We start from the raw sequence: 13155 nt of genomic DNA, 5'->3' as shown, positions 1-13155 counted from the left end.
TTTGTGTTTGTTTTTGTATTAAATAAGTTCCTTTATTTTTACTCTGCGCTTGGATCCCGAGCCTCTCATTCTCTGCACATCCTGACAAAAGTGTTATTAATAAAGTTCTCAGTGAGTTGATATGCTCTTGTTAACCTCAAATTAGCTGTACAAGAAATTGCAAAATGTAAGTTACATAAGTAACATATAGATGTCACCCAATGACTTTCTTCAATGTCTAAAACAATTATTTCCCCAATGTCAACACACATTTGATGATTGCAGCACTTGAGAAACTTTGAATAATGACAACTTGTTCGTGTGTGTAAAAAGTTTGGGGAAAGAATGGAGACATTTTATCGAGTGGGTGTTTGAGCAGTATGTTTTTGGGGGGAGGGGGGTGCTGTTCTGTTATTGTGTGTTTGTTTGTGCATGTGTCTGTACATTTCAGAGTGGGTGTTTGAGCAGTTGGAGTATTGCTTCTCTTTAAACTCAGTGCCACTGACTCATGATTGACTCACAGTATAAACAGAATAGAATATCACAACATAGAATCAAAATGAAAATTCATAAAGAAAAAAATGTTGTGGAGTATACAATTTATATGATATAATCTGTAAAAAAAAAAAAGAAATAAAAAAAAGACATTCTATTAATTAAAAAGGAATAACATTTGGAGGAGATAATGAGCATTAGGGAACGCAGCGGGAATAAAGAGGAAAGAGTGCTGGGCTGTTTTCTTCAGCTGTGGCCAAGTTTGGTGATCAGTCATGCTGTTTTATATACTGTATGTTATTCCCACTTTCTCAGATCTGGCCTCAGCACAAATTAATCCAATATAATCAGCTAATTAGGTTAGTGCTTGCATAATGCATAATATACAAAAGAGTGCAGTGAAGGTCTAATTAAAGTTTTGGAGGCAGTCAGCTATGGGATAAAACAGCATTATATTTGATATTGAAAGTTAACCGTGGTTCTGCCATCATAAGTATATTATTCATAGCTAGATTTGACGGTGCTGTGGTTGTGTAATTCCGTTTACTAAGCAGGGCTCAGATCTGGCATTTTAAACATTGTGACAGCACTCAATCTGTTGCACCCATTCTCCAGTCCAGATTCATGGTGGGCGTTAGAACAGAGGTGTCAAAAGAGAGCCGTTTCATCCTGGCTGAGTCCTTGCCTGAATTTTCAGTGTCTATGTGTTCTCCCTTCCATGAGCTTGTTCTTTCAGATGGACTTTCAGTGTAACCTTTAAGGAATAGTCCACCCAAACATGAACATAATCATTTACATGTAGTTCTACACTGTAAACCCTAATGTTGTCATTACTGGATAAATCAAGTTGTCTCAATTAAACATAACTTGTTATGGGCCCATAACTCAAATATCTGTGGTCCTTGAACTTATTTTTTTCTTAAAAATCTGTAGACTTTCAAAATTGAGGCTAAAGTGAATGCCCAAAATGCCTTGGGCTTGAATTATTTAATATATTTTCCTTGGTCAAAGGGAACATAGGCAGGCATTTAAATAGTTGTTATTAAGACTTCATAGAGGTTTTAGCTCTTTTGTATTATTATTTATGTTGTTTTGTTGCAAATAGTTGTTTCATGTGATGTCATCATTAGGGTGATCTGTGTCCTCTTTGATCAAGTTGGACCAAGTTGCAACACTATCTCAGTTCTCTTTTTGCTTGTGCAACTATTGTACTTGTTTCTATTTATTTCTCTGGAGAAATAAGTTATTTAATGATTGAACTAGTATCAGGAATTGCCTTTATTTAAGCTGTGTTGTGTGACCTAAATTTGAGTCAATTCAATAAAAATGATTAAGTAAAAACAACATTGAAATACAAATCTGAGTTAAATCTACTTCCATCTAGTTACCTTAACTTAAATAGTTAAGATCATTCTATATGATCACCAAGTTAACCGAACTTAATTACACAGGTTTCGGAGATGCCACTGTCAAGTAATTAAAGTTAACTTAGTAGGGTTTTCAGTGTAAACCCATATGACTTTCTGGTAACACTTTCTATGAAGCCCATATTTATAATGCATTATAAAGGCATTATGATGCATTAGTAATGTCTCATAATGCACCTTATAATATGTTATAACTTCGTAAATAATTGTAACCACAATTATAATACATTATAATACTTACCAATTCATAGTTTCATAGAGTATAACACAAGCAACATCCTATTTTATCTGCAGAAGTTATAATGTATTATATATATTTGTAATATATGTATAATAGGTATGCTTTAAGTAAAGTGACAAAAGCAATGTCTTCCTATAAACATCCATAAGATATTTTTAAGTGGTTATAAGACATTACAAGTCATGCCGGAAGTTATATGCATTACACATGCACAAAATACAAAATAACACACATTCAATGAAAATTTTGAGGTATTACGAAAACCACTTACAAAGCTAAATGGTAAAAATATATCAGAAACTCTCTCTTTAGAAAAAAAATATGTATGTTGATCACACATGTAGCCAATCTTCTTGGGTGTTAACACACGATTCACTTTATTAACTTCTGCTGTTTTCAAACTGGATCTTGCTTGTGTTATAATGCATTATATTTTAAAGTATTACTATGAATAAGGGAAGTCTTATAATGTATTATAACTGTAGTTATAATTATTTATGAGGTGTAATATGAGACATTATGAATGCAGTATATTGCATGTGTAATGCTTTTACAAAGCTTTATAAATATGGGCTTCATAGAAAGTGTTACAAACTTTCATTCTTCCATGGAACACAAAAGAAAACATTTTTTAAGACTGTTTTACAATGAAGCTTCAAAAAGGACCCAAAAGCACCATAAAAATGGTCCATACAACTCATGCACTGTTTTCCAAATCTTCTGAAGCCAGATGATCAAGAAGACTAAATTTTACTTTAAATTTAGCCCTAGATCTGCCTTACCTCTCCTTTGCACATTCACAAGAGTTCAGGAGAGAATTAGCAATGTCTGGTTTGTCAACGAATCATTCTTTTGAGACAGATCTTTGGTTTACAAACCAGCCTGACTGATTTGTTCACGAAATGGACTGAACTCAATGATCCTTCCGCAGTGGTTAACAAAGGTGACGATTATCAGTAAATAATTACATATATTTTGGTCTGTTCCTCACACAAAGCTAACGTATGTCTTTAGAAGACTTGGAATATAGCATATGAGTTGTAAGGACCAATTTTTTTATACATTTATGATGCTTTTTTACTTTTTTGAAGCTTTAAAGGTTCTGTGCTCATTCATTGTAATTGTATAAAAAAGAGCATGGAGTTTTTAATTTCTTTCTTATTGTGTTTCATGAAAAAAAAGAAAATAATTCAGGAAAAAACATGAGTAAATGATGACAGTATGTTAATTTCGGGGAAACTATTCCTTGAAAGTTAGCTGAAAGGCATAGACTTTCAAACTGTAAACCATATGTTGACATTCAACAGCTTGAATTCAATTTGCATAGCCATGATTCTGTTGCCTCAGTTGAACTGCGTAAATTTAAAATAAAATAAAAAATTGCTTAAAATTCCACAGGTATCACAACTGTGCTGACCATGACCACCATCAACACCCATTTGAGAGAAACACTTCCGAAGATCCCATATGTCAAAGCCATAGACATGTATCTGATGGGCTGCTTCGTATTTGTCTTCTTGGCTCTGCTGGAATATGCTTTCGTCAACTACATTTTCTTTGGACGAGGCCCACAGATGCAGAAGAAATTGGCTGAGAAAGCTGAGAAAGCAAATAATGACCGCAACAAATACGACAGCAACAAGGTAAAAGTCATTTGAATCTGTTGTAGTAACACTGCAGTAAATAGCTGTATTGTGCTTGAAAAAAATTGGTTTGTGCATGTGTGTTTTTTCATGTCCATATTTATGGTTGCTCAGAAAATATTTTTACAGTAGACCTTGGAGGCTTGACACAATGACTCAACACTATTAGAACACTCTAGGACTTAAGTTTAACTTTAAATGAAGTTAAACATTTATGAAAATGTTGTATAAAAAAATTTGTACATACATTCCTCAAAATTAAGTAACAGCATTATCTGACAACACAACAACATTAAAGATATTTGCATAATCACAAGATGTAAGGTCGCTCTTAATAACAGAAGTGCTCTAGGCAATTAGGAGTGATACAACATGTAATTGGTTTGGTTTCCAACTAGCAAAATTAAACATAAGCCAAGAATTAGAAACCTGCTGGCACTATGTCAATTTTAAATAATCCCTAATATGAAAAAATTAAACTGTGATTTTGGCTCAAATATTAATATCATTATCAATGTTGAGAATTCTAATAAAGTTCTCTTTGTTAATATTTGTCCTTGTGGCTATACTGCAAAAATCTTTAAGATTCATATCATTTAGCAAACACTAAAATTAGTATCTTTTATCAAACACTGCGTAGCCTGCTATTTAAATTCATAAGCAACTGCAATAATTGTTTTTGCAGAAATATGCTAAACATACACACACACACACACACACACAAAACATTAATCTTCTATCTGTGTCCAGACTAGATTTACATTTATACAAATGGGTTTATATGTACTATTTTTATAAAGTCTTAATAAAAATGTATTTCTGTATTGTTTAATGCTGTATTTTGATTTTGTTTAGTTTAGTTTAGTTTAGTTTTTCTTTGTTTTTTGTTTTTTTTGTTTGTTTGTTTTTTAAACATACCCATTTCCTTGTTGCAGTACCTTTAGTGGTCCAGAGCACATGACTTAGAAATACTACACTTTTGCTAATATTTCATTTCAGTTTATGGTGCTTTGTTGTAGACCAATGTTATTGTGTTGTGGTGTGCTAAGTGTGTAACTGTCAGAATTGTGGCTTTTCCTAAAATGTTTTTGTTAATGATGTGCTGCAAACTTACATGTGCTTCGCAAATGCTAATATTTTGTTGTGCTGCAATATTGTAATACTGTAATACTGTAGCTGTCTTGATGGACCATTATAGATTAAATCATACAATGATTTAGTTACAAACTGAAGATAAAATAATTTTCTAGCAGACACTACCTAATAGTGGGAGAACAAAGCTCTTAAATGTTAAGACCAGTTGGTTATTAAGTTATCGTTGGTGATGTATAGAATCTACAGTCAGATATCAAGAGGATGTTTCTTAATCAAAGTTACCGCTATTTCTCTCTGTTGTGTTCCCAGTCTGAATGAATGCCAATAGCCCTCCTTTAAAAACTTTGAAGGCTCTGGGGTCACACTGTTTTACCATCAAGCTTAACCCAGGAATATTGTGTTATGGACACATTTGTATGTAAATAGTTAATCAGTATTAATCAGAACAGTAATGTCCTGAAAACAGATATGTTTTGTTGTATGTATGTTCAGTACACTTTTAGGCAAAAGTTGAGATATATCCTGATGTAGCTCAGATGAAGAGGAACTCTTGTTTGTGTTTTTTCTGACACAGTCTGTTCAGGAAGGAGGCAATTGCAAGACGTCATCCCTTAAACAGTCCAATCAGGTACAAGGCCACCGTCACTCACGAGGGGTGAGTGTATGTATTGCTGGCTGTTGTGTCGACATTTTTAAGCTTCCTCCAGATGTACCTCCAGCAACTTTTCCTTGAAACAATTTCCCTCATATTTAGTATAGAAAACATGGACCCACATTATATTAGGTGTCTTTAACTACAATAGACTTAAGCATTTGATACAATGTACTGTACTTATTATGTACATATGTGTTTGTGAGTGTGTACATTATAGATCATCTAACTACCAGTCCCAATGTGAGAGACAATCTTCTATATACAGAGGGGTTCAAAAGTCCATCTAGGACTTCTCCTAAAAAAATCTAGGATTCAGAATCTAATTTAAAAGAGAGACTAAGCAATGGCTTAAATGGCTTGTATTCTTTAAAAATACACATATGGTAACCAGTTCTTCTGCTTGCAGGTGGACTCCCAGGGAAACATCCTTCTGACCACCCTGGAGATCCACAATGAGGTGGCCGGGAATGAGATCACCACCAGCGTTAGCGAGGCCAGAAACTCCACTTCAATGGTGTTCGATAACTCAGGGATCCAGTATCGGAAGCAGAGCACAGCGCGCCCTGAGACGGGCCGCCACAGCCTGGACAGGAACGCACAGTCCAAGAAACCACGGCTACGCAGGCGTTCTTCCCAGCTCAAAATCAAAATCCCAGACCTCACAGATGTGAACGCTATTGATCGTTGGTCACGGATAATATTTCCCTCTGTTTTTTCTCTTTTCAACTTGATCTACTGGTTGTACTACGTGAATTAGGCCTCAGATGTCAATGGGGTTTTCCCCCTTCACAATTATTTTTCATGTTGCCAAGTGGAAAATTGAGACTTCTTTTTGCTCTAAGGGACGTACTTGTGCGCCATATGTACTGTATCAAGGTTTTTCTACATTTTAACCCTTGCAGTGTTCCTAAGGGATCCGATGGAATGCTACCTGCACTTAAACGTGCTGTCTAACATGCTCATGTCCAAACATATGTACTCAAACATTCCCATGCATTCAAATTCACACAAAATAAATTTTCTAAAGACTATCTCTGTACATAGAAGTTGAATTTTGAAGCCACAGGACTTCCGCATGATGCACTCAGAGCTGTTTTTAATTTGTACAGTCTGGATATAAAGTTATGTATTGCTTATTCATATTGAGAGATGCTTTTTGCAAATGTTTCATGCCAATAAATTTTAATTGTCAGAGCACAGGAGATTAGTATTGAAAGAGCATTATATTGTGGAAATGCAACATAATGAGGGCTGTAGGTCAAATTATGTCTTTTGTTTCAGAGCTTGCTTTTTAAACATGAGCTGTACTAAACTTTACACTCTGCTGTTATGATCTTATTTAGACAAAGTTTGTGTATAATCATGTTATGATATGCTTTTGGAACTTGATTTCCATCTGCCTTGGTTTGATATGATTACATGCCACTTTTTGCAATCATCATGTAAAATGCTTCAGTATATGTAAGATAATATAATAATTGTACACTCATCTAATTTCAAGGAAATCAAGAAGATTAAAAATGAACAAAAAACACTGGAAATGTGGAATATTTCCATCAGGGCCTGCAAAGGATTTCCGTGATGCCATCATAAGTATTATAGGATGCTATCAACATCATACATAAATAGACATACATACCTGATATTGTGTTTCAGATTTGTTGCTTTTTATAAAGTAGATGTGTAGCAATTACTGTATGATTTTCAAGTGAAAGGTTGGATGTGTTTCTCCCTCCTTTTTTAAGAATGTTTGAGTCAGTATTTTATGAAGATATTATTGTAGGCCTTATGTAAACATCATATGGCCATTTACAATGCTTGTTTGACCGAATACATTTGGGAAGGGTTGTTTTAGGTGAAGGTGAATGGAAAAGCTCCTAGTGCATTTCAGACAATTGTACGTTGACATCAATACACAACTTGTCTCAGGTTCTCCTCCTACAACATGAAAATGATCCATATTTCTTATTTTTCTGATCGTCAGTATTCACATCATATTTGTTGTAATAATTTGTATTATATCCTTGTGTACTGCAACAATGATAACATAGCAGATTGTTCTTGACATAGGGACAGCATGATATTGTTTGCATTTAGAGGTTCTACACTGATTGTATTCAATTTTGTCTGGGAGATTTCTTTAACACCATGCAGTCATTATGAGCACTTTTCCAATTTTCAGGGACCAAAAGCCTTGCTGTCTGGTTGGAGAGTAATGCTGTAATCTCTTACAAATATTCTGTGTGTGCTGATAACTTGTCATTTTAACAGGTTGCTTTGCAGTTACATTGTGTCAGTAGATGCTCATTAATACTTTAATTGCTTTTCTTCCCTCTTCTATTGTATGTTGTACATATATAACCCACGATCTAGATGTGTAACCCATTTCTTTATTTTTCTTTTTTTCTAATATTCTGTTTTGAGGTTTTATTCTGTAAAGTCAACCCCACAAATCACCAGATCACTATTTATGAAATATGTTTCAATTATTAGATAAATAAGGGGTGAATGCCCAGAGGACAGTATAAGGAAAATGAATAAACTATACAAAACTCATGTTTGTGACTTAAACATTTTGTGATTGCTATCATAATATTATCACTTTCATTGTATAAAAAAAAAAGATGCAATGAAAGTGAATTGTTCCTGAGGCCCTAAGATTTGGCCGTACTGGCTTGGAATAACATGCGGGTGAATTTTCAATTTGGGGTGAACTACCTCTTTAAATATATGTACACTCTGTCCAGTTTCTTGGGTTTGAGCAGTGATTGGAATAGATCCAGTTTTTGTGACTAGAACAAAGGAACAAAACTAAAATTCAGCAAGATTTTTCAAACATTGTAAATAAAAACATCAAACTTTGTCCTACATTTCTGGAGGAAACAAACGGGCATGCTGTAAATGTCAGAAATCCTCCCTGACCTCAAATGCTTCTGTCTAATACAGGCCACATTTAACATAATGGCTTGGCATCATAAATATGACTAATGTTACTTGTGGCACATGTGACAAGTATAATTTAATAGATAGTGTTTAATCTATACATGAGGGGTGATGCTGTTAAGATTGTGTGCAACAAAGCACTTACACTCATGTATGTGCACACTGATCTTACAGTTAAATCGTAAGCATTGTGAGGTGTCATCTGCAATGGAGATCAAATCTGGGTCTCTGGTGTGATGTACACTGTTCTCTACCACTGAGCTATCCGGGTTGACTGGTTAAAGCTGGACCCATGAGCAGTAGAAGACTTGACACAGAGACTGGGAGCTCAGAGAACAAAGGGATCTTTTACTGGAGTTTTATCTCAAAAGGTACAACAAAAATAGGAAGCTGTGCTTCACAGGTAAGAATTAAGAAACGGCCAAAATGTACAGAATTTAACTGGCAAAAAATCAGGTGATCTAGGCAGGTTGGCTCTAGACTGAACACAGGAAGATGAAACAGGTGAACTTAAATACGGAAACACACAGGTGTTAACAATCAACATAACGAGTGTGGGAACCAAGGGGACTCAGGACGCTAGTGCAAATTAGTGGTCTGGAGAGGCATAGCTGGCTGAAGTATTACAGGTGCCCCTCTTCTAGGAACTGCTCCTGATGTTCCCCTAGCTGTGCTTCGGACCCTGGCAGTGGAAATCCCTGATGAGGCTTGGGTCTAGAATATCTCGTGCTGACACCCAGGAGCGTTCCTCTGGCCCATAACCCTCCCAGTCCACAAGATACTGAGTTCTCCCATGGACCTGGTGAGAGTCCAGCAGCCAGCAAACAGTGTAGACTGGTTGGCCATTGACGATCTGGGGAGTTCGAGGTTTCCTTGCGGGAGACAGAGGAGAACAGATAACAGGTTTCAGATGAGAAATATGAAATGTGGGATGAATGCGCATGGACCTGGGTAAGATGAGACAGTAGGAAACCAGGTTAATCTTTTTGAGGATCTTGAAGGTTCCAATGAACTAGGGGGATAGTTATATTGACTCCACATGCAGAGGGAGGTCCCTTGTTGACAGACAAACTCTCTGACCCGACCACAGAGATGGCCCAATTCTGCGGTGCTGATTGGCCTGCTTCTGCTGTCATTGAGCAGCCTTCATTAAAGCCGTCCAAGCCCTCCGCCATGCCCGTTTACATCTCTGGACCAACTGAGTAGCTGCAGGTATGCATACTTCAGGCTTCTGTACAGGAAACAGAGGGGGAGGAAAACCAAACTGGTACTCAAAAGGGGACATACCTAGTGAGGAGTGGTATAGAGTGTTATGAGCAAATTCAGCACAGATCAGACGAGAGCTCCAAGTGGTCTGGTTGTTAGAGACCAAGCACCTAAGAGTTTTCTCAATCTCTTGGTTGACTCTTTCTCTATGACCATTTGATTGGGGGTGAAAACCAGACGATAGGCTGATGAATGATCTGATGAGGCAGCCGAATGACTTCCAGAACCAGGAGGTGAACTGCGTTCCCCAGTTGGAGACCATGTCTTGGGGAAAGCCATGAATTCTGAAAACATGCTGCATGAGGAGGTCTGCTGTCTGGCTAGCCGTAGGGAGCTTGGGTAGTGGAATGAGATGACATGCTTTAGAATATCTGTCTACCACCACCAGAATGACTGTTACCTTGCGATCTTAGTAATCCAGTGACGAAGTCCAGTGAAATGTGAGACTGGGGCGAGTTGGGATGGGTAGTGAGTGTAGCAGACCTTGAGGATGGGTTCTGGGTTCCTTATTTTGGGCACACACCGAACATGCAGCAATGAAAGCCTGGACGTCCTTTTGCATCTAGGGCCACCAAAACTCCCTTTGGATGAGTTTCAGAGTCCTAGTGGTCCCGGGATGCGTGGCCCCACTGTAACACACAAGAACGAGCAAGGTTAGGTACGAAGAGGCACTCTGGAGGGCCGTTACCTGGGTTGGGTTATTGTCATTGGGCCCTCCTCACCACCGATTCAACTCCCCACTGGACAGAAGCAACAACTCTGGAGCAAGGTAAAACTGGCTCGGGTTTGCCCTCCTCCTCTGTTGGATCAAACTGCCTTGACAGAGTATCGGGTTTAGAATTTTTAGAGCCTGGACGGTAAGAGAGTGTGAAATCAAAGTGGTTGAAGAAAATAGCCCATCGAGGCTGACGAAGGTTCAACCTTTTAGCATCCTGGATGTACGTGAGATTTTTGTGGTCCGTCCAGTTGAGGAATGGATGTTTGGCCACCTCCAGCCAAGGTCTCCACTCCTCAAGCGCCAACTTCACAGCCAATAGCTCCCAGTTTCCAATGTCATAATTTCTTTCTGCTGGAGTGAGTCAATGTGAGAAGTAGGCACAAGGGTGGAGTTTGTTGTCGCTCTTAGCCATTTGAGACAAAACTGTGCCAACTACAACATCCGAAGCATCCACCTCCATGGCACAGGGTAACTCAGGATCTGGGAGAGTCAGGATTGGTGCAGAGGTGAACTGTTGTTTGAGGCAGTTGAAAGCGTGGTTGGCCCCCTCGGTCCACATGAAAGACTTCGATGTCTTCTTGGTGAGGGTGATTAGAGGTTCTGCAATAGAACTGAAATTCCTAATAAATCTTCTATAGAAATTGGCAAATCCCAAAAATCATTGTACCTGTTTAATGAAGCAGGGTTGGGCCAGTTCAGAACCACTTGTATCTTACCAGGATCCATCTGGACGCTGCCACTAGAAACAATGAAACCAATAAAGGGAACAGTTGGGATATGGAATTCACTCTTCTCCAGTTTGACGAAGAGTTTATTTCTCAAGAGCTGAGACAGGACAAGATGAAAGTGCTGGACATGTTCTTCGTAACAGCGGGAAAAGATGAGAATATCATCAAGGTAGACGAATACAAACTTATTCAACATATCCCGTAAGACATCATTATTAAATGCCTGGAAGATGGCTGAGGCATTGACTAATCCAAAGGGCATTACCTGATATTCATAATGGCCAGTTGGAATGTTAAAGGCCGTCTTCCATTCGTCTCCGGCCCTGATCCTGACAAAGTGATAGGTGCTCTGAAGATCTAACTTGGTAAACATTGTTGCTCACTGAAGGATTACGAAGGCAGTGTTCATTAAGGGCAGTGGGTAGAGGTTCTTGATAGTGATGCTGTTCAAACCCCAGTAGTCAATGCACGGTCGCAGGCCACCATCTTTCTTCTCCACAAAGAAGAAACCAGCCCCCGCCGGTGAAGTGGATGAATGAATGAGCCCACCTTTAAGAGCTTCCTTGATGTACTCCTCCATGGCAGTTCTTTCTGGAGCAGAGAGGGAGTAAAGTCTTTCCCGGGGAGGACAAGTTCCAGGAAGCAGATCAATCACACAATTATATGGAAACCTGGACTCAAGATGGCGCTGAGTATGGCTGCTGCATTGCGAGCTCCGACACAACATGGCAGTGTTTTGTTTGTTTTGTTCACAATTCTTATGTTTTTTGTCTTGGATGTTGTCTGCCTTATTGTCTACGACAGACAAACACTTTTGGACATTGGTTCAGCAATTTCACACCGTAAACCGGACTTCAAATTCCTCAACGCTGACCCGCTGTTTACAAACACGCCAGTGGAGCCCTTTATCTGGGCTGCACGGCTGCGGAAACGCAGGAGGAAAAGGGGAAACAGAGCCGGCGTTCTCATCAGAGTAAGACGCCGTGCAAATCGACCCCCGCTACCCAGTATTCTACTGGCAAATGTTCAGTCTCTGGATAACAAGCTCTGCGAGCTGAAAGCGCGGATCTCTTTCCAACAAGAGACGAGGGACTGCTGCATTATCTGCCTTACAGAAACTTGGATGTCTGTGGAGATTCCAGACTCAGCCATTGAACCCGCGGGGTTCTCCGTGCACCGAGCGGACAGAGCGAAAGACCTCTCAGGTAAAAGCAGAGGTGGTGGTGTATGTTTTATGATCAACAAATCCTGGTGTGATCAGAGGAACGTACATTCTATCAAGTCTTTCTGCTCTCCTGATCTGGAATTTCTCTTGCTTCTGTGTTGACCATTCTGGCTACCGAGGGAATTCACAGCGGTCATTATCACTGCTGTGTACATCCTGCCACAAGCCGACACAGACCGGGCACTCAAGAAACTGTATGGGAGTATAAGTGAGCAGGAAACCGTGCACCCTGAGGCCACGTTCATTCATTATGACTGGGGACTTTAATAAAGCCAGTTTCAAATCAGTCGCACCAAAATACCACCAGCACATTAGTTTCAACACACGAGGGGACCAGGTTTTGGGCCATTGCTACTCTCCCTTCCGGGATGGCTACAAATCCCTCCCCCGCCCACCATTTGGCAAATCGGACCACTCATCCATTCTGCTTCTGCCCGCTTACAGGCAGAAACTGAAACAGGAAGCACCCACCCTCAGAACGATCCAGTGCTGGTCGGACCAGTCAGACTCTATGCTACAAGACTGTTTTGATCACACGGACTGGGAGATGTTCCAGTCCGCCTCTGATGACGGCATCAAGGTTTACGCTGATAGAGTAATGTGTTTCATCAAAAAGTGCATGGAGGATGTAGTTCCGACCAGAACAATATGGATCTATCCGAACCAGAAGCCATGGATTAATAGCGATGTTCACGCGGCACTTAATGTGCGGACCTCCGCTTTCAATCCGGGAACGTGGA

General features: G+C 39.0%; 1 protein-coding gene across 3 annotated transcripts in view; it reads left to right on the top strand.

Annotated features, from left to right (window-relative positions):
* Positions 1–8082, top strand: part of LOC127446506 (gamma-aminobutyric acid receptor subunit beta-3-like) — a 121734-nt gene extending 113652 nt beyond the window's left edge. For 2 of the 3 annotated variants that reach the window (XM_051707475.1, XM_051707477.1), the window contains 3 exons: positions 3541–3785; positions 5455–5535; positions 5942–8082. In XM_051707475.1, the coding sequence (XP_051563435.1) occupies positions 3541–3785; positions 5455–5535; positions 5942–6292 (677 nt within the window). In that variant the 3' untranslated portion in view covers positions 6293–8082. The remainder of the gene's footprint in view (positions 1–3540; positions 3786–5454; positions 5536–5941) is intronic. The other variant, XM_051707476.1, reaches the window with a different exon arrangement.
* Positions 8083–13155: the final 5073 nt, after the last annotated feature.

This window comes from Myxocyprinus asiaticus, chromosome 9 (assembly GCF_019703515.2).
Source record: "Myxocyprinus asiaticus isolate MX2 ecotype Aquarium Trade chromosome 9, UBuf_Myxa_2, whole genome shotgun sequence".
NCBI classification, from domain to species: Eukaryota; Metazoa; Chordata; class Actinopteri; order Cypriniformes; family Catostomidae; genus Myxocyprinus; species Myxocyprinus asiaticus.
Note: the sequence above shows the minus strand (reverse complement) of the source record. Positions and strands in the feature narration are given on the sequence as shown.